At 35.2% G+C, this 22,895-nt stretch overlaps 1 protein-coding gene across 3 annotated transcripts in view; it reads left to right on the forward strand.

The window, feature by feature from the left end:
- The window catches only part of CDH19 (cadherin 19), a 103,124-nt gene that overhangs the window by 71,139 nt on the left and 9,090 nt on the right, over window positions 1–22,895 (forward strand). For all 3 annotated transcript variants that reach the window (XM_050767123.1, XM_050767122.1, XM_050767124.1), the window contains 2 exons: window positions 3,115–3,236; window positions 15,350–15,467. In XM_050767123.1, coding sequence (XP_050623080.1) covers window positions 3,115–3,236; window positions 15,350–15,467 — 240 coding nt within the window. The remainder of the gene's footprint in view (window positions 1–3,114; window positions 3,237–15,349; window positions 15,468–22,895) is intronic.

Below are 22,895 nucleotides of genomic sequence, written 5' to 3' on the forward strand. Positions count from 1 at the left end.
CAGAGATAAACATTTTATTACTGGAAAACATTAAAACGCAATGTGATGTGCATCATAGGAAATCTAAGAGATTGCCAAAATGGAAAGAAATCTCACCTTTTTAAGTAGTCGAGCAGATACAATCCATTATATACATGTTCTCAAGTTAAACGTTATCCAGACGTTCAAGTATGAGGACTTAGCACTATTTGTCACATAGAATTCATTCTATCTTCACTGAGTAGTTGGAGTGACCGCCCATGTTTGCTAAGTGGTTTTATCCAAAGGACAACTTAACTTTTCATGTCTTTATGACAAGAGGTAGTTCTGCAACTTAGAACAAGATCGTTGCTAAAATGGGTCTCCTATCCTTCCACAAAAACTAGGATATAGGGATGCCATATTCCTTGAAGATTACATTTCAAAGAGATGGTCACCATTACTTGAGAAATACAATCCTGGATCCTAAAGCTTCCAGGAAACTTACTGAACTTTTGAAAGATTTCCATACACTTCAAAAAGACAAAGAAAAAACTTACATACAAAGCTTTTTCCCCCCTCTCTTTCTCTTTCTCTCTCTCGCTCTGTGTGTGTGTGTGTGTGTGTGTATGAATGCTCTGAGAAAAGGAAGGAAAGAAAAAAGATTTTCTCTTGCTTTCAACAAGAACCAGGCCTCTAATTTTTAATTTGTATTGTTCTTTCAAATTATCATTACAAATAGTACCTGTATTTTCAATAAAAACACTAAGACAAACTAAAGAATCCCACCCCTATACCCTTTAATTATATCCACCTTTCCCATAGCTTTCTTTTTTTTTTTTTTTAAGAAAAAGAGAAGCCCTGTGTGATGACTTACGCCTATAATTCCACCACTTTAGGAGGCCAAGGTGGGTGGATAACCTGAAGTCAGGAGTTCACAACCACCGTGGCCAACATGGCAAAACCCTGTCTCTACTAAAAATACAAAAATTAGCCAGTCCTGGTGGCATGTGCCTGTAGTTTCAGCTACTAGGGAGTCTGAGGCAGGAGAATCGCTTAAGCCTAGGAGGCAGAGGTTGCAGTGAGCTGAGATCCTGCCACTGCACAACAGCCTGAGAGAGAGAAAGATTAACAACAATAAAACTACACAATATAATAGCTGCAACTTACTTTTTTCAGTACACAAAATACATGTCTGGTTAGTAGATACAACAAAACAATCCTATTTAATATTCATTGTTCAGTTATGTGCTAAGTAGTCTTAATTGCTTTATGTATATTAACCAATTTATGTAATTGCTTCATGTAATTTATGTAGTTGCTTTATGTATATGTTTAATCTTAACAGCCTATAAGGCAGTTACTACTATCACGCCCATTTTTCAGAATGCCAACTGAGGCATTCTGGTTAAGTATTTTTCTCAAATTGGGAACCAAGATTCAAACTCAAGTCATCCAGTTTTAAGCTCACAATAAAAATGTGTTACATTGACTCACTCTTTTATCTGGCACAGGGTTTCACTCTGTAGCCCAGGCTGGAGTGCAGTAGCCCGATCACAGTTCACTGCTGCCACAATCCCCTGCTCACGCTATTCTCCCACCTCAGCCTCCCAAGTAGCTGAGACTACAATGTACACTACCACACTCAGCTAATATTTTGAATTTTTATTAGAGACGAGGTCTCATTATATTGCTCAGGCTGCTCTAGAACTCCTGAGTTCAAGTTATCCTCCTGCCTTGGCCTTCCAAAGTGCTGGGATTTAGAGGTGTGAGTCACCATGCCTGGTCAGACTCACACATTTTTAATAAATCCACATAATGTCATAGTTCAGCTGTAAATTATTCTCCCCGATTCTTTTTTGTTGTACATTTGAGTCATTTATATAATTTGGATGTGATGCAAATAACTCTGGAATGTATTTAAGTGGATCATTTACTCAAATACTGATACCTTAGACTGTAGCTTAAGTTTAACAGATTGGGTCACAGATATGTGTAGTTTAAATTTCATTATCGATTGCTAGAGTCAGTTTACATTGTTATTTTTCAGCCCTCGTCATCACTGGGTGCTGTTTTATCACATATGACACAAATGGCACGGGCTAAACCATCATTCTTCTTACCTGTGGTGAGAGGCTGTGTGAAGATTATGGTAGCGCAACGTGTCCCAACTGCAGGCCATTTGGCTCAACACTTCTGCCGCCAGCTTCAACCAGGGCACATTGACAATGTCTGAACAGTCTGGATTGACACACTGGGGTAGAAGGGATACTGCAGACATTTGGGGAATAGAAGTCATGGATGCTGCTAAGCATCCTACAATGCACAGGAGAATCCCCCAAAACTAGGAATTATCCAGTCTAAAATATTAATAGTGATGGCAGTGAGAAAGTCTGCTATCAGATAAATTGAATTTTCTCTCCTGTAAATTCCTAGTTCATACTTTTTTCTGAAATGTCTTTTTTTAATATCAAATTGAAGGATTTAAATGTTTTAACCACAATTTTTTCTCATTATGTTTTTTGGATTTTTTGGCTCACTTAGAAAATCTTCTCAATTCAATGTTTATATAAAAACTTTAGTTTTTTTTATAACGATTTTACTTTAAAATATATTTAGATTCTAATTATTTGTTTTTAAAAGCTACACTCTAAATTTCAGTGGTTCACAGAATTGATTGTTATTTTTGTTATAGCACTGCAGCTATAATCTTACACAAGTAATTTAACTGTAATTTTTGAAACTAAATGGTTTATCAACTTTTTTATCAGTAAAATTGGGGAGGATAATAATCCATTTATTGATCAAGATTAAATGAGTTAATACAAAACTTTAAATGATTCCTGGACTCTTGCAAGCTCTCCATATACCCTTATTTTACTTTATCTTTTTACTACTTTTTCTCATCACTTATTACAGCCCATGGCAAGCACAATGCACCCAATAAATATTGCTTGGTTTGAATATATTAGCACAGAATTTTTTTCTAGGATCTATTGCTGATAAACAGGTGAATCATATAGATATCCTGTCCTCAGATTGCTTTTTTCAAGTAAAATAAAAATGTACCATATAGCCTCTAATGTAATTTTAATGATGTATCTTCTAAAGACATATTAAAATGTTAGATTTTTATTATATATATTCAAATTGCAGACAATATAGAGCAGATCTCTTCGATCCCAGTGTATGTGCAAGTTCTTAATATCAATGATCATGCTCCTGAGTTCTCTCAATACTATGAGAGTTATGTTTGTGAAAATGCAGGCTCTGGTCAGGTAAGGACTCATTATAAATTACAAAGTCTAAACTATATATCATTGTTTCATAATATGTAATTATTTCATATATTATACAATATTGTTATATAATACTATCATTAACATCTTTAATATTCATATATTATAATTTATATAATTATTGTAATTCTATAATATTACATATACAAATTATATATAAATTAATTTTTATAATATATAATTTTTGTTATGCATTCATCTTATTTTAAAACATCAAAAAATTAATTTTATCCTATTTATATTAATTACATGCTTTTATGTTGTGAGCTTTTTATTTTATTTTATTTTTAATTTTTTTATTTTAATTTTTAAAAACATGCAAATTTCAAGTTTTCTACTTTCAAATTCCTCAAATGTTTTTAAAAATCTGCTAACGATAGTGATTCAGTAGTTTACTTTTATAGTATATTTATTATTCAGTAGTTCATTTATACTTTGTCAAACAATTAAGAAAAAAATTCTATAGGTTACATAGTCACATTTAAGTTTCTTTTTATTTTTTTATTCTTCATGCAGGTACAGGTAAAATGAAATATAAGCATAAACATATGGAGGGAAAATATGCCAAAATGTTTTTTCATAGGATTTAATCACTATACCAGGTATAGCAACACAAATAAAACTGAGTCTTATACAAATTACTAGATATGTAAACATTTATGAGAACATACTCATTTTGAAATACATTATCATTACTTCACAATTTATTTCTTTCACACACTTTATCTGCTGCTCACTGTTTTATTTGTAAAATGTGAAACTTAAATTAGAATGTTATTTGTGTACTTCTAAGCTCCAGTACATAATAAACTAACATAATTATGAGGTTTCTTAGAGCACATAGAAGACTATTAAATACCACAGGCTGTTTTTCTTTAAAAAATGTCCAATAATGTTCAAAAATTTTACAGTCTAGTGTTCATGATACTAAATAGGTATACAGACACTATCAACTCAGTTATTCTAAGTAGCTTTGAATTTATCAACAAAGCTAGTCAGGGACCATTTGGAGTTTACAAAAGCAGAAATTATATTTCTCTTTCAATAAATGTTAGTAACCAAAGTTATATTTGATCTTCAATTTCCTACTATGCTGAGGAATAGGCATATCTTAAGAGATAGGTACATCTTAACTTTTACTGATTATTAAACTGCAACATAGTGAAAATTGTCAGTATTTCTTGAAATGATTGTGAATTTCATTAAGCTATGTGTGTTTTTGAATATGATTTCACTGGAAATAATGATCAAATCTTGCCTATAAATATTTTCCAAAATGTTTTTGAAAGCAGTAATAAAATTGTTAAAAATATACAAATAACTTTACAAATTTAAAGCACTCATTTCTAATGGGTTAGAACCCAAGGATTTGGGGACAGTAAAAGGTGGATATAAAAACTTCAGAGGCTCTCTATTGTGTTGCACTTTCCCTAGAACTAAAATTGAACTGTTTTAGAAATGTATGGACATACAGTATAGGGTAGAAGAGATCACAAAAACAGAATGAACGTGAACTTGGACCCATGGCTCCTCCAGAAATTTGGCTTAGACATTTTTCTTCAAACCTGGTGCTATAAGTAGATTATATATTTAGAAATTGGATGTATCTAATATTCTCAAGAATTTCAAACACATCTGGTTACTTAGACACATTGACCAATATAACAAGCAACTTTAAAATAATAACATGTAAATCTAATAAATGATACTTTAAATGTGGCATGCCAGTTTTCTTAAAATACAAATAATTTTTGACATGATGAATTTTATAATTTTCTAATAAATGTATATTAAATTTACATATTAGATGTAACATTTCTAGAATTATTATAAATAAAATTATGGTTTATATTTATGATTATATTTCATATTTCGAGTACTAGTATAGTAAATTATTTCATTCATTTCATGTACATGTGAAGTGTACATATGAATGTATTTAGATTATCCATTGATTAGATAGCCTGTTTTTAAACTTTAAAAAAAATAGGCTTAATTTACTGTATCTTCTATACACCTATTTCTGTAAATGTCCCATGTGGTAAGTATGTTAACTGAACAAAGTTTTGTTATATATATATATTTTTTTTTTTTTATTTTTTATTTTTTATTATTATTTTTTTTTTGAGCTGGAGCTTCACTCGTTACCCAGGTTCGAGTGCCGTGGCATGATCTTGGCTTACTGCAACCTCCCTGTCCCAGGTTCAAGCGATTCTCCTGTCTCAGCCTCCCGAGTAGCTGAGTTTACAGGCAAACACCACCATACCTGGCTAATTTTTTTCGTATTTTTAGTAGAGATGGGTTTTTGCCATGTTGGGCAGGCTGGTCTCAAACTCCTGATCTCGTGATCCGCCTGCCTCGGCCTCCCAAAGTGATAGGATTACAGGCGTGCACCACCACTCCTGGCCGTTTCTGTTTAACATTTTTGTATTTTCCTCAATATATAACTAGATTTATGACAGCAGAGACTCTTGGTGATTTTATCCATAGTTATATATGTATGCACATACAGTGATTATAATATGAAAAGTATTCAATTCTATGCTTTCAGAAAAATATATTTTACATGCAACCTGGAAAAACAATTTTACATGTTTTGTAAATATGATAAAATAAGCAAAAATGACAATACTAACCATATGGATATAGTTCAAAAAAGAATTAGTAAGTAGTATTTGTTAGTTATACTAAAAAACTCAATATATATATATGTATATGTGAGTGCACCAATATATAATAGATATTTTAAAGTTTTTATTTGTAATTCATTCAATTTTTAAGTTGCCATACACATATACATACATACATATATATACACACACACACACACAAACACACCCCTATATATATATATACACACACTGGGATTACAAGCTGGGATTACAGGCGCCCACCACACCCAGCTAATTTTTCATAGTTTTAGTAGAGATGGGTTTTCACCATGTTAGCCAGGATGGTCTCGATCTCCTGACCTTGTGATCCTCCTGCCTCGGCCTCCCAAAGTGCTGGGAGTGAGTCACTGCACCTGGCCCTCATTTACTCTTAAGCAATACACAGTACACAGCTTTCCAATGATAGCTGAGTGCATCTTTTTGAATTTGATGGATTTGCCTCTTTTACCCTTTGAGAAAAATGAGCAAGATAGCAAAATAAGTGTTTTTCTTTTTATGTATTCTTTAAATTTTTGGTTTTTGTTTCTTTGTTAGGTTTTGTTCCCATGTTTTTGAAAGGGAAAGTGGTCTTTTTATTTTTTGAGACGGAGTTTCGCTGTCGCCCAGGCTGGAGTGCAGTAGCGTGATCTCGGCTCACTCCAAGCTCCGCCTCCCGGGTTCACGCCATTCTCCTGCCTCAGCCTCCCGAGTAGCTGGGACTACAGGCACCGCCACCTCGCCCGGCTAGTTTTTTGTATTTTTAGTAGAGACGGGGTTTCACCGTGTTAGCCAGGATGGTCTCGATCTCCTGACCTCGTGATCCGCCCGCCTCGGCCTCCTAAAGTGCTGGGATTACAGGCGTGAGTCACCGCGCCCGGCCAGCAAAGTGATTCTTTAGAGAGGATTGAATAAACGTTTGTTTTCTAGTGTTAAGTTCCTGGCATCGTATGGGCTGATTGGTATTCTTGATTATTGTCTAAAAATCACATGTATAGGAAGCCATGAGGTTTAATTCAAATGTTTCCCCTTATGTGAGAATGAAACATCAAAAACAACAAGGCTAAAATAACGAAAAGATTACACAGCGCAATAGCTGAAGATCTCTGTCACTGATCCACACTTCCCCGATTAGATGATAATATCCTAACCATGCTGAATACTAATCTCCTCATTTCAAAAATAATAATACAACTTCTGCTCTATAATCTCTATCTTCTAAGGATTTTGTAAAGATAAAAAACAAATAAGAAAGTAAGTAAAAGAGGACTATGTTAAAGTAGTTTTGTCAATATTAACAGTGACAGTTAAGGGTCATGTCATACATTACAAGTTCTTAACATGGGGTTCATTCTCTTCTAAAGAGATTTGAATGAGCTATATGGTGTCTGTGTACACTTGATATTGTACAGAAACAACATTGTCAATGTCTGTTGGAGATGAGGGTGGAGCAGGTTAATAATGTTGTTCATCAGATGTTTAAGGAAGTCAAATTAACAGAGTAAAACACAAAAGTTAAGAACTCCAATATAAACGTAGTATAGAGGTTGATTTTTTTGTTTTGTCATCATATGCGTGTGATATTAATAATGTACTACAGGTACATAAGATGTAAACATTCGTTTCGCTGAATGAAGGGTTTGAAAGACTCCATGCACAAGTTTTACATTTTCTTGTGAATCTATAATCATTTCAAAATGCAGGGTTTTTTTTAAAAAAAGTCATTAGACTGGAATTAAAGAAAATGAAATAATGTAAGGAAAAAAGAAAAGAGGATTAAAACAATGATTCTTAATATTACTGAGAATATGTCACAGAGAAGCTTCTAAGGAATATTTTTGGTCAAGATATTTGTATAATTGAGTTTCAATTAATTTTCATGTTATTTAAACTTTCCTAAAAATATAGAAAGTTAATAATGCTTTGAAATCTATAAATATTTTACGTATCAAGTCAAAGGAACTAAATGATACACATAAAAATTATATACACAAACTTTTCATTTGATACTAAGAAACCCTTAGATAAAATTAAACGTAGGTGGGACACAGTGGCTCACGCCTGTAATCCCAGCACTTTGGGAGGCCTAGGCAGGAGGATCACCCGAGTTCAGAAGTTCGAGACCAGCCTGGCCAACATGGTGAAACACCATCTCTACTGAAAATACAAAAATTAGTTGGGCGTAGTGGTGGGCACCTGTAATCCCAGCTACTCAGGAGGCTGAGGCAGGAGAATCTCCTGAACCTGGGAGGAAGAGGTTGTAGTGAGCCGAGATTACACCATTGCACTCAAGCCTGAGTGACAAGAGTGAAACTCCGTCTCCGAGACGGGCGGATCACGAGGTCAGAAGATCGAGACCATCCTGTCTAACACGGTGAAACCTCGTCTCTACTAAAAAAAATACAAAAAAACTAGCCGGGCGAGGTGGCGGGCGCCTGTAGTCCCAGCTACTCGGGAGCCTGAGGCAGGAGAATGGCGTAAACCCGGGAGGCGGAGCTTGCAGTGAGCTGAGATCCGGCCACTGCACTCCAGCCTGGGCGACAGAGCGAGACTCCGTCTCAAAAAAATAAAATAAAATAAAATAAAATAAAATAAAAAATAAATAAATAAATAATAAGAATAATAAACCTAAATTCCAGGTAATAAATATGACTTCAAAAGGCACACATAATACGTATAATAATGATAAAATATTATAGTCCTAGATAGATAATCAAAACTTTATGTAATATTGAAACTGATAGGGTAATATAATTTAAAACAGTAATGAGAAATCAATGCCTTGTCTTACACTATTATTTATTGGAGTTCTAAAGCTGAATTTCGTACAATATATAAAGTACATGTAAAAAAAAGTCACTGAAAAGAAGAAAAATTATTTGAAAATATAAGGTTATGTAATGCAGTGCTTCCAAATAAATGGTAGAATTGTAAATTTTCCTGTAGCCACATTTAAAAATATAAAAAACACCCAGATTATGTTCATTTTAATAATATTTATTTGGTATAATACATCCAAAATATCATCTTCACATATTTTTAATTAAAATCATTAACAGAATATTTAATATTTTATATGTATTTTTAATTTATGAAGATGATTCTTGTCTAATTTCCCACATGCTCAAACAGCTAGAGAAAATGACAGGTAAAAAGATGTCTTATATCTGTCTTCTTTGGATAGATAATAAATTAATCATATAAAATAAAAATGCGATGGTAGTCACACTCTACTCTGGAGGAATCCAAACATTTACTCAAATACCTATGTGGGTAAACAAAATGTTTGGTTTTGTTCTTAATGTGTAAGTGGCTGGGGTGGGGAAGAGAAGGAGAGAATTTTCAGCAATTTGCAAAATATTAATATAATAAATGAGCTGACATCAGGGTAATTTGCCTTGGCTAGGTGGTGCAAATAGTTACCATTTTTCAAATCAATGAGTGCCATTATCTTGACGGATATTAAATGTCTTTTTTGGAGGTAAAGTATAACATCGATAATTTTCAGATTCACTCATATCAATATTTTGTCTAAAGACATTTACCTTGTCTCCATGTAAAAATTTTCTTTTTCCTAAATTTCAGTGGTTGCATTTTGTGATCTTTGATTCTCTTCCTTTCACTTTTGGTCCAAAATTTTCCTCAACTCATTATTTCGTCTTTTACCCACTTCTTCCTCTCGACTACAGTTCATGTCCAAATAACTGTATCTCTGCCTGCTTTTTCTATTTTAAGCTATGTGTCCGACTAACCTGAGAAAACAACTCAGATGTCCCATGGTTAACACCAAATTTGCTCCCAAGCCTTCCCTTTTTTCAGTATCCCCAGGAAAATTATTATAATATCAAGTTTTGCAAGAAAAAAAAAAACATGGACATCATTTTTAATTAATTATAGTCTTTACTCTCCGTATCCAATCAATCATTTGGTTCTGTTGATCCCATCTCCTACATATGTCTTTAATGTATCAATTTCTCTCTATCATCATTCTTTCTACCCTAATAGGGACCTATCTTCTCTTCTGGAGTGAACCTGACCTAAGCAGGTCTGCAGAGGGATGTTCCTGTAAAATCAAACTTTGCTTCATCCAATCTCACAGCACATATGCAGCAATGTATCAGTTTTATATATCAATTATATTTATTAGGTAAGTCTGTAGTCATGCAGTTTCAGGATAACCAGATTTTACTGGATGGAAAATAGTGAGGAGAATATATAGCCCTTTTGAAAATGGTGAAAAAACATTACTTTGGTGACATCTTCTGGAGTTCAGCATACCCTTGCTCCAAATCATTGTGGCAAATTTAGGCAAATTTTGGGACCCAGGAGCTGTATCTTTATTTGAAACATACTGTACCATCCTCAATTTATGAACACTGCTCAGTAATTTCTGTATTGTTTCTCATTAAAAATAACACAATCCATAATTGTGACTGTTAGTGTTTTTTTTTTTTTTGTATATCACATAAAGAAATTTTGATTACCAAGCAGTTGTTCATTAGGATAATGACAATAGCTTGTGGGCTAGATTCTCCATTTCCAGACTTACATTAAGGATGTCCTCAGCAGGAGCATTCTAAAATGCAATCCTTTGCCTGGAACCATGTGATCCCAAATAAAAGTAATAATCATGTCATTTCCAAATTAGAGCCTGGGAGTGTCCCTCAGTAGAATGTCGAAACTCTTTAATATGTCCATGATGTATCCCCGCTCACTTCCACAGTATGATCTTCAAATTTCCGCATAGATACGAGGTTCTCTGACCCTCCCCCCCGCAATGTTTAAGTATTAAGTATTTTAGGTGGTTATAACTTTTATTATGTAATTTATGTAATCTGTACTTCCTCAATACTTTTTAAGTTTGCAACTCTGCTTGATCTTCTACACCACTGGAATGTGAACAGTGGTGACAGAGACTAACTTTATTCATAATTGTACCACCAGGGCATAGGATTGCTTGGCATACTGTAAGTACTAATGAAATACATCTTAAATGGATACATCTAAGATACTAATGAGATATTTTACAATTTAATATTTTGTGTATACATGCTGATTTTATGTGAATTTTAAAAATATACTTGGAATATTAACTTTAAAAGGAAAATTAGAAAATACATACTGAGATAAAAATCTAGGAATGCGTATTTTTCAACTGAATATAGATTTCTACAAGTTAATGGCAAAACAATTACGATATATATGACATTTAAATATATATGATGTAATTTTGTGAAAAGTCCTTTTAGAAAACTTAGAGTATCCCCAGTTCTATCCAGGTCTAAAATATTATACTATAATGACCTTTTCAACATTTTTCTTCTCATGTTTTGCTAAACAGAAAAAGACAACAAACTTACTACAATCTAGACTTTCTTTTGGTTCTAACTCTATTAGTGTATTATTTTGTACTTTGCCTGTTTGAACAGATGTTCAACAACTTTTTTGAGTTTTCTAGATTTATTTTGTCAAAACAGGTGTAATTTAAAATCATTTACTCATTAGAGTAATATAAAACATGATGGTCTCATATCTATGTTTGTGTAATAATTTCTTGGCAATGGGAAACAATTTGCATCTTTAGCCTAATATAAGGTATGCCTACCTAGAATAACTACATAAGCAACTCAGATAAGATTTTAAGAAAATCTTTCCAGATATTCATTTATTACAACTTCAACTTTTTGTTTAACATTTTTCTATTGAGAAGCATTTTTTTATAGTTTATTAAGTGCATTTCAAGGAATTGATGACATATATAAATTAATATTCAGTATCTGTATATTGATTTAGAGTTCATGATTCAATTTATAGTTTATAATCTTGTTCAACAATTTGATTGACTAATCCTGGAAGTAGATTTCATTGTGACTTGCCATGAAGATAAGGAAACAGACACAAATGTATTGCTTGCTCCAAATCATTGTGTACAAGTGTTGCATCTTAAACTAGCTGTCCATTAATTGCATGTTTAATGAGAATCATCTCTTTGGTTTGAGGAACCTGAGTACTGGGCTGATTTTTGACTCGGGATAATTAATCTGGAATGTTATTTTAGTAAACTGGCCCATGTGTGACTTTTTCTTAAAAGAAGACATAGTGCATAATGATTAATAGCAAATGATTCTCTTTATTCTCCTGATTATCTTCAAAGTCAAATAGTGATTATAGTCTCATAAAATAACTAAATTGGAACTTATGAAACTTCCAATAATTGGCCATCTTTAACCTCCAAAATATTAATTTCATATATTTATACCTAATTATGATATCTTTGCCTTCACTAATTTTTCATGATATTCTTTGCTTAGGATCATACTTTTTTCATCAATTCATATTTTTATTCAAGTATTAGCTCATTGGCTGCACTCTACCCTAGAATATCTTCCCTTTCTCCCATATCAAAACACATCATTTTCTTCTATTTTTAACCATTATTTTTGGTCCTTATCCTATAAAATTATATTGCTTATTTCTCTGTCACTATCTTTTATGAGACATATTTTTACTTGCTTTTGGGATTCCATGTTTTTTATGGTATCATTTTGTATGCAAATCTGGTAGGACAAGAACAAGTCTAGGGTATAAACAGTATGTCCTAGAGTGCTACACTTACTACTCATATTTCATTTTGACTATGACATCAGCTTACATTCTAATTTTGGCCCAGCCAATTTACTTACCTAAGACATTTAGCTTATATGAAACTTAATATAAACCTTTATACCATAGGAACAATAATACAATTTATTCCAAAGGACCATTGTGAAGATTATCTAAGATAATGTATAGAACAGATCCTGGCCCATAGGTAACTTCTTATAATTTTAGTTACTTTTGGATTCTTGGGGCTTACACAATATATTTCCATTGTAGCTTTCGATGCACTGTAAATAGATGATTGAATGTATTGCGTCAGAAATAAATTGGCCAAAATTCTACCTGGAGAGCAAAAAGAATATTAAAAATCTGTACTTTCGGCGAGGCACAGTGGCTCATTCCTGTAATCCCAGCACTTTGGGAGGCTGAGTCAGGTGGATCACGAGGTCAGGAGATCGAGACTAACGTAGTTAAACACTGTCTTTACTAAAAATACAAAAAAAAAAAAAAATTAGGCATGCGTGGTGGCAGGCACCTGTAGTCCCAGCTACTCGGGAGGCTGAGTTAGGAGAATGGCATAAACCCGGCAGGCGGAGCTTGCAGTGAGCCAAGATCGTGCCACTGCACTACAGCCTGGGTGACAGAGTGAGACTCCGTCTCAAAAAAAAAAAAGAAAAAAAAATCTGAGCTTTCTTTCAGAATTAACCGTAATTTGGAGTTATTTTCCTTTTCTCTTTTCCCAGTCTCTCAAGCCATGGCTGTTCTTGGTATATACTTTTACCTTTTAATTTATGTTTACTCCTTTCATAAATGTATAAGGTCAGCGATAGGTCCCAGATAATAATTTTAGCCAATGCAACAGATAGAAGTTTTTCTCAGAATTTTATTTTAAAATGAAAATGAAAACCTTTTCATTGTTATATTTAAAGGAAAAATAAATATCCTCCGTCAAGACTTATGAGCACATTAATGTGGTCCCTTTGTTAGAGATATGTGTTTATTTTTACGTGTACCTGTTCAAGGTAAATTCAGTAAAATTCATAATACTTGATATATGACTGATTTTATGTCAGTGTCTTCCTATTTTTATAAAACAATTATGAAAGCCAGTAAAACATATCTTATAGGAAGCCCAACTTACAGAGCAAATATAAGTGAAGACTTGTTCATTTGAAAGGGGGAGGCTGTTGAAATCCTGCTCATTCAGTTTCCTATACCTATGTATAAGATATTTTGATTTATTAAAAGTCTTTTGAAATATATACAGTGTATCTCCAGTCTTCTTTAGTCTTCATCCCCCAAAGGGAGACATTTGCAACATTTAGTCAGATGCTGATGTTTAATACAGAACATCAGGTAGTAAAATACAATATTCCTTAACTGAACACTGTAACCACATATGCCAGCAAGATAAACATGAATTATATACTTTGTTATCAATATGACTTCAGTTAATATGCATATAAAGATATTCATATGCCTATTATTAACAATATCCAGTACACCATGGTATGCAAAAACTCAACAAGAGATTATTTTCACGAGTAACACATAATAGACATAGGAACACATAATAGTTTGTTGTGTGACAAACTTTCTGACAAGCCAAGACTGACAATCCTGAAAATGAACCCTGAAGGTTAAGTATTAGTATTTTTATTTTTCAAGGTTAAAAACTTGTAAATGGCAAACCCAGGATTCAGAATATTGGGTTTCCAAGCCTCTGCCCTCTACTCAGCCTGTACAAAATCCTATGATATTCTAACATGAAGGCTTTACCTTAACACAAATCAATATCCACATGTATAATTATAAGCATGGGTTGAATAAAATGTGTTTTGCTACGTTACTTAATTAACACTAAATGATTATTATTTATTAGTAATGTGTTAGTTAAACAGAAATCAGTGTGGAGAAATAATATACAGATCGTATTGGTTTCCTAATGTTCTTTATGCCTGTGAAGACATATCTATTTTTTTGAAGTATAACATAAATCTGGATTTGCCATCTTGCATCTAAGGCTATTTTTGTTTGACATATTGTTAAAAGCACTTTAATTCTAGAAAATTCAAAACAATAACTTCTATAATGAATTTACTTTAATTTCCACAATTAATCACAATCTCACTATGTGATCTTGACAGCATATCTTTTTCGACAATAATGAACTACTTGACTGACACATTCATGTCTTGAAAGAAGAAAATTAATTGAGAATGGAATTGTTCATATCTGCATTACTTCACTGTTTTATGATCTGAGATACAGAGATGAACTTATTTGATGTAAAACACTTTCCTATAATCATTATGGGTCAAAGGAAATCATGTACATTGCCCCTACATTTTAAATGCTTTATTTCCTCAATCAATTAAAAATCTCATTACTTTAGCAAATAGTTTAGTAAGCCAGTAACTCTACCACAGTTTTGCTATCAGTAAAAACAGGAAATAGACAACTTTAGCAAATCATAACGTCTGACATTCAGATAAAGGAAAAATTAAGAAGGAAGAAAGAGTGAAATGTAGGCTGGGAGGGTGTGAGTAATACAAAAGAAATGCTTTGGAGACTTCTAACGAACTTAGAGTTTGGAATCCACCTGATCCATCAACAAGAATTTATTATGTAATATTACAACACCCTTTGAAAAAAGGCAGTGAACATATTTTTAACTTGAGAAAAATACTTTACTATTCTCCACTGATTTGACAGCTATTTTCTGCAATGTCCCTATTGATTGTAATAAAGCAATGTGAATAAAAGCTAATAATAATAACAGCAGTGATCTTCTTCCTGAATCCAAACAAACAACAACAAAAATCTATCCCCCTTTTTTTTCAGGTAATTCAGACTATCAGTGCAGTGGATAGAGATGAATCCATAGAAGAGCACCATTTTTACTTTAATCTATCTGTAGAAGACACTAACTCTTCAAGTTTTACAATCATAGACAATCAAGGTAACGTCATTCACTTATAATGAGTTTTGATACATTTTTGTGACTCATGTTAGACTTTAATGGAATTTATGGCATTGATTTTTATACTGTTCTTGCAACATAATAATGTTTGGAATTCAAGCAAGAGAGTAACAATGAAAATGGAAAACAAAACTCAGTGTTAAGTTCTAAAAATATTAGCTCCATTTCTCACCGCATTTCTTCAAAGTAGAAACACTTTGTAAAGTTATCAATGGCTGTAAGCTCTTGTAAAGTCTGAATAACCCTGCAAATATAATTGCAGTTCTGATACCACGGCTCCTTTCATGTTCTCGTCTAACTCAGACTTCAATCTATGACTGAGGAAGAAAACGACATTTATTTGAGTTACAGTCATGTTTGCTTGATTGATTCCAAAATATTTATGGTCATCAATTAGGAGCTCAGAATATATGAAATTGGGTTAATACAGTTCTTATTCCTTCAAAACTAAATAACTTTTATCAATCTAAGGATTAAGTGTTCAAAGAATTTTATGTAGGGGCAGAATTTATTTTCCCTTTCAGCAGAGGCGGATTAACTGTATAAAGAGCCGCGCTGCTGCTTTTTCATGAGCTTCAGTGAGAGATATTTTTGTCATTATAAGGACTACTATTTTAATTTTTTTATACCTCAAAGTTATGAAACACAGTTGATTTATTACCCAGGTATCTGTAACCAAATACCTGCAGTTCTCCTTACAGCTGAGGTTAAGCTTTGTTCAAGAAGAGACCTGTCACAGGAGAGCAAATGCAACACATTTCTGTCTGTTTTGCCCTCGTCCCATTCCCCCGTGGAGGAAACTCAAATACATTTCAGCCAAAAACCACAAATATCTCTTTCAAGCTCTTTGAGAAGTCTCCAAACTGCTTTCCCCAAAATTTAGCCCTGTGAAGAACTCTTAGATTCAGGGGATACATGTATTATTATTATTATTTTTTTGATGTTGCGAACTTCAACCTTTTTTTTTTTTTTTTTAATTTATTTATTATTATTATACTTTAAGTTGTAGGGTACCTGTGCATAACGTGCAGGTTTGTTACATATGTATACTTGTGCCATGTTGCTGTGCTGCACCCATCAACTCGTCATTTACATCAGGTATAACTCCCAATGCAATCCCTCCCCCCTCCCCCCTCCCCCCTCCCCATGATAGGCCCCGGTGTGTGATGTTCCCCTTCCTGAGTCCGAGTGATCTCATTGTTCAGTTCCCACCTATGAGTGAGAACATGCGGTGTTTGGTTTTCTGTTCTTGTGATAGTTTGCTAAGCATGATGGATTCCGGCTGCATCCAATTCCCTACAAAGGACTCAAACTCATCCTTTTTTATGGCTGCATAGTATTCCATGGTGTATATGTGCCACATTTTCTTAATCCAATCTGTCACTGATGGACATTTGGGTTGATTCCAAGTCTTTGCTATTGTGAATAGTGCTGCAATAAACATACGTGTGCATGTGTCTTTATAGCAGCATAATTTATAATCCTTTGGGTATATACCCAGTAATGGGATGGCTGGGTCATATGGTACATCTAGTTCTAGATCCTTGAGGAATCGCCATACTGTTTTCCATAATGGTTGAACTAGTTTACAGTCCCACCAACAGTGTAAAAGTGTTCCTATTTCTCCACATCCTCTCCAGCACCTGTTGTTTCCTGACTTTTTAATGATTGCCATTCTAACTGGTGTGAGATGGTATCTCATTGTGGTTTTGATTTGCATTTCTCTGATGGCCAGTGATGATGAGCATTTTTTCATGTGTCTGTTGGCTGTATGAATGTCTTCTTTTGAGAAATGTCTGTTCATATCCTTTGCCCACTTTTTGATGGGGTTGTTTGTTTTTCTTGTAAATTTGTTTGAGTTCTTTGTAGGTTCTGGATATTAGCCCTTTGTCAGATGAGTAGATTGCAAAACTTTTCTCCCATTCTGTAGGTTGCCTGTTCACTCTGATGGTAGTTTCTTTTGCTGTGCAGAAGCTCTTTAGTTTAATGAGATCCCATTTGTCAATTTTGGCTTTTGCTGCCGTTGCTTTTGGTGTTTTAGACATGAAGTCTTTGCCCATGCCTATGTCCTGAATGGTACTACCTAGGTTTTCCTCTAGGATTTTTATGGTATTAGGTCTAACATTTAAGTCTCTAATCCATCTTGAATTAATTTTCGTATAAGGAGTAAGGAAAGGATCCAGTTTCAGCTTTCTACTTATGGCTAGCCAATTTTCCCAGCACCATTTATTAAATAGGGAATCCTTTCCCCATTTCTTGTTTCTCTCAGGTTTGTCAAAGATCAGATGGCTGTAGATGTGTGGTATTATTTCTGAGGACTCTGTTCTGTTCCATTGGTCTATATCTCCGTTTTGGTACCAGTACCATGCTGTTTTGGTTACTGTAGCCTTGTAGTATAGTTTGAAGTCAGGTAGCGTGATGCCTCCAGCTTTGTTCTTTTGACTTAGGATTGTCTTGGAGATGCGGGCTCTTTTTTGGTTCCATATGAACTTTAAAGCAGTTTTTTCCAATTCTGTGAAGAAACTCATTGGTAGCTTGATGGGGATGGCATTGAATCTATAAATTACCTTGGGCAGTATGGCCATTTTCACGATATTGATTCTTCCTATCCATGAGCATGGTATGTTCTTCCATTTGTTTGTGTCCTCTTTGATTTCACTGAGCAGTGGTTTGTAGTTCTCCTTGAAGAGGTCCTTTATGTCCCTTGTAAGTTGGATTCCTAGGTATTTGATTCTCTTTGAAGCAATTGTGAATGGAAGTTCATTCCTGATTTGGCTCTCTGTTTGTCTGTTACTGGTGTATAAGAATGCTTGTGATTTTTGCACATTAATTTTGTATCCTGAGACTTTGCTGAAGTTGCTTATGAGCTTAAGGAGATTTTGGGCTGAGACAATGGGGTTTTCTAAATATACAATCATGTCATCTGCAAACAGGGACAATTTGACTTCTTCTTTTCCTAACTGAATACCTTGATTTCTTTCTCTTGCCTGATTGCCCTAGCCAGAACTTCCAACACTATGTTGAATAGGAGTGGTGAGAGAGGGCATCCCTGTCTTGTGCCAGTTTTCAAAGGGAATTTTTCCAGTTTTTGCCCATTCAGTATGATATTGGCTGTGGGTTTGTCATAAATAGCTCTTATTATTTTGAGGTATGTTCTATCAATACCGAATTTATTGAGCGTTTTTAGCATGAAGGGCTGTTGAATTTTGTCAAAAGCCTTTTCTGCATCAATTGAGATAATCATGTGGTTCTTGTCTTTGGTTCTGTTTATATGCTGGATTATGTTTATTGATTTGCGAATGTTGAACCAGCCTTGCATCCCAGGGATGAAGCCCACTTGATCATGGTGGATAAGCTTTTTGATGTGTTGCTGAATCCGGTTTGCCAGTATTTTATTGAGGATTTTTGCATCGATGTTCATCAGGGATATTGGTCTAAAATTCTCTTTTTTTGTTGTGTCTCTGCCAGGCTTTGGTATCAGGATGATGTTGGCCTCATAAAATGAGTTAGGGAGGATTCCCTCTTTTTCTATTGATTGGAATAGTTTCAGAAGGAATGGTACCAACTCCTCCTTGTACCTCTGGTAGAATTCAGCTGTGAATCCATCTGGTCCTGGACTTTTTTTGGTTGGGAGGCTATTAATTATTGCCTCAATTTCAGAGCCTGCTATTGGTCTATTCAGGGATTCAACTTCTTTCTGGTTTAGTCTTGGAAGAGTGTAAGTGTCCAGGAAATTATCCATTTCTTCTAGATTTTCCAGTTTATTTGCGTAGAGGTGTTTATAGTATTCTTTGATGGTAGCTTGTATTTCTGTGGGGTCGGTGGTGATATCCCCTTTATCATTTTTAATTGTGTCGATTTGATTCTTCTCTCTTTTCTTCTTTATTAGTCTGGCTAGTGGTCTGTCAATTTTGTTGATCTTTTCAAAAAACCAACTCCTGGATTCATTGATTTTTTGGAGGGTTTTTTGTGTCTCTATCTCCTTCAGTTCTGCTCTGATCTTAGTTATTTCTTGCCTTCTGCTAGCTTTCGAATGTGTTTGCTCTTGCTTCTCTAGTTCTTTTAATTGCGATGTTAGAGTGTCAATTTTAGATCTTTCCTGCTTTCTCTTGTGGGCATTTAGTGCTATAAATTTCCCTCTACACACTGCTTTAAATGTGTCCCAGAGATTCTGGTATGTTGTATCTTTGTTCTCATTGGTTTCAAAGAACATCTTTATTTCTGCCTTCATTTCGTTATGTACCCAGTAGTCATTCAGGAGCAGGTTGTTCAGTTTCCATGTAGTTGAGCGGTTTTGATTGAGTTTCTTAGTCCTGAGTTCTAGTTTGATTGCACTGTGGTCTGAGAGACAGTTTGTTATAATTTCTGTTCTTGTACATTTGCTGAGGAGTGCTTTACTTCCAATTACGTGGTCAATTTTGGAGTAAGTATGATGTGGTGCTGAGAAGAATGTATATTCTGTTGATTTGGGGTGGAGAGTTCTATAGATGTCTATTAGGTCTGCTTGCTGCAGAGATGAGTTCAATTCCTGGATATCCTGGTTAACTTTCTGTCTCGTTGATCTGTCTAATGTTGACAGTGGAGTGTTGAAGTCTCCCATTATTATTGTATGGGAGTCTAAGTCTCTTTGTAAGTCTCTAAGGACTTGCTTTATGAATCTGGGTGCTCCTGTATTGGGTGCATATATATTTAGGATAGTTAGCTCTTCCTGTTGAATTGATCCCTTTACCATTATGTAATGGCCTTCTTTGTCTCTTTTGATCTTTGATGGTTTAAAGTCTGTTTTATCAGAGACTAGGATTGCAACCCCTGCTTTTTTTTTGTTCTCCATTTGCTTGGTAAATCTTCCTCCATCCCTTTATTTTGAGCCTATGTATGTCTCTGCGTGTGAGATGGGTCTCCTGAATACAGCAGACTGATGGGTCTTGACTCTTTATCCAGTTTGCCAGTCTGTGTCTTTTAATTGGAGCATTTAGTCCATTTACATTTAAGGTTAAGATTGTTATGTGTGAACTTGATCCTGCCATTATGATATTAACTGGTTATTTTGCTCGTTAGTTGATGCAGTTTCTTCCTAGCCTCAATGGTCTTTACATTTTGGCATGTTTTTGCAATGGCTGGTACCGGTTGTTCCTTTCCATGTTTAGTGCTTCCTTCAGGGTCTCTTGTAAGGCAGGCCTAATGGTGACAAAATCTCTAAGCATTTGCTTATCTGTAAAGGATTTTATTTCTCCTTCACTTGTGAAACTTAGTTTGGCTGGATATGAAATTCTGGGTTTAAAATTCTTTTCTTTAAGAATGTTGAATATTGGCCCCCACTCTCTTCTGGCTTGTAGAGTTTCTGCTGAGAGATCTGCTGTTAGTCTGATGGGCTTCCCTTTGTGGGTAACCCGACCTTTCTCTCTGGCTGCCCTTAAGATTTTTTCCTTCATTTCAACTTTGGTGAATCTGGCAATTATGTGTCTTGGAGTTGCTCTTCTCGAGGAGTATCTTTGTGGCGTTCTCTGTATTTCCTGGATTTGAATGTTGGCCTGCCCTACTAGGTTGGGGAAGTTCTCCTGGATGATATCCTGAAGAGTGTTTTCCAACTTGGTTCCATTTTCCCCCTCACTTTCAGGCACCCCAATCAGACGTAGATTTGGTCTTTTTACATAATCCCATACTTCTTGCAGGCTTTGTTCATTTCTTTTTCTTCTTTTTTCTTTTGGTTTCTCTTCTCGCTTCATTTCATTCATTTGATCCTCAATCGCTGATACTCTTTCTTCCAGTTGATCGAGTCGGTTACTGAAGCTTGTGCATTTGTCACGTATTTCTCGTGTCATGGTTTTCATCTCTTTCATTTCGTTTAGGACCTTCTCTGCATTAATTACTCTAGCCATCAATTCTTCCACTTTTTTTTCAAGATTTTTAGTTTCTTTGCGCTGGGTATGTAATTCCTCCTTTAGCTCTGAGAAATTTGATGGACTGAAGCCTTCTTCTCTCATCTCGTCAAAGTCATTCTCCGTCCAGCTTTGATCCGTTGCTGGCGATGAGCTGCGCTCCTTTGCCGGGGGAGATGCGCTCTTATTTTTTGAATTTCCAGCTTTTCTGCCCTGCTTTTTCCCCATCTTTGTGGTTTTATCTGCCTCTGGTCTTTGATGATGGTGATGTACTGATGGGGTTTTGGTGTAGGTGTCCTTCCTGTTTGATAGTTTTCTTTCTAACAGTCAGGACCCTCAGCTGTAGGTCTGTTGGAGATTGCTTGAGGTCCACTCCAGACCCTGTTTGCCTGGGTATCAGCAGCAGAGGCTGCAGAAGATAGAATATTTCTGAACAGCGAGTGTACCTGTCTGATTCTTGCTTTGGAAGCTTCCTCTCAGGGGTGTACTCCACCCTGTGAGGTGTGGGGTGTCAGACTGCCCCTAGTTGGGGATGTCTCCCAGTTAGGCTACTCAGGGGTCAGGGACCCACTTGAGCAGGGAGTCTGTCCCTTCTCAGATCTCAACCTCCGTGTTGGGAGATCCACTGCTCTCTTCAAAGCTGTCAGACAGAGTCGTTTGCATCTGCAGAGGTGTCTGCTGCGTTTGTTTAGTTTACTGTGCCCTGTCCCCAGAGGTGGAGTCTACAGAGACAGGCAGGTTTCCTTGAGCTGCTGTGAGCTCCACCCAGTTCGAGCTTCCCAGCAGCTTTGTTTACCTACTTAAGCCTCAGCAATGGCGGCTGCCCCTCCCCCAGCCTCGCTGCTGCCTTGCCGGTAGATCACAGACTGCTGCTCTAGCAATGAGGGAGGCTCCGTGGGTGTGGGACCCTCCCGGCCAGGTGTGGGATATGATCTCCTGGTGTGCCTGTTTGCTTAAAGCGCAGTATTGGGGTGGGAGTTACCCGATTTTCCAGGTGTTGTGTGTCTCAGTTCCCCTGGCTAGGAAAAGGGACTCCCTTCCCCCTTGCGCTTCCCAGGTGAGGCAATGCCTTGCCCTGCTTCAGCTCTCGCTGGTCGGGCTGCAGCAGCTGACCAGCTCCGATCGTCCGGCACTCCCCAGTGAGATGAACCCAGTACCTCAGTTGAAAATGCAGAAATCACCGGTCTTCTGTGTCGCTCGCGCTGGGAGTTGGAGACTGGAGCTGCTCCTATTCGGCCATCTTGCTCTGCCCCCCCGAACTTCAACCTTTTTTAAAAATATTTTTATTATTTTACTTTTAAGTTAAAAATTGTATTTTTAAATACATATATATTAATATAAATGAGTCTAAGCTGGAATTTTTAAATATATATATTTATATATATAGATATTTGTATATATAGATTCATTTATATTAATATAAAATAAATTACTGAGGTGAAATAAATATGTTGAAGCATACAAAATTGATTTGGTTTAACGTTTGTTGTCACAAGTAATTTAATAAAATACATATTTAAAAAGTGTC

Source organism: Macaca thibetana, chromosome 18, assembly GCF_024542745.1.
Source record: "Macaca thibetana thibetana isolate TM-01 chromosome 18, ASM2454274v1, whole genome shotgun sequence".
NCBI classification, from domain to species: Eukaryota; Metazoa; Chordata; class Mammalia; order Primates; family Cercopithecidae; genus Macaca; species Macaca thibetana.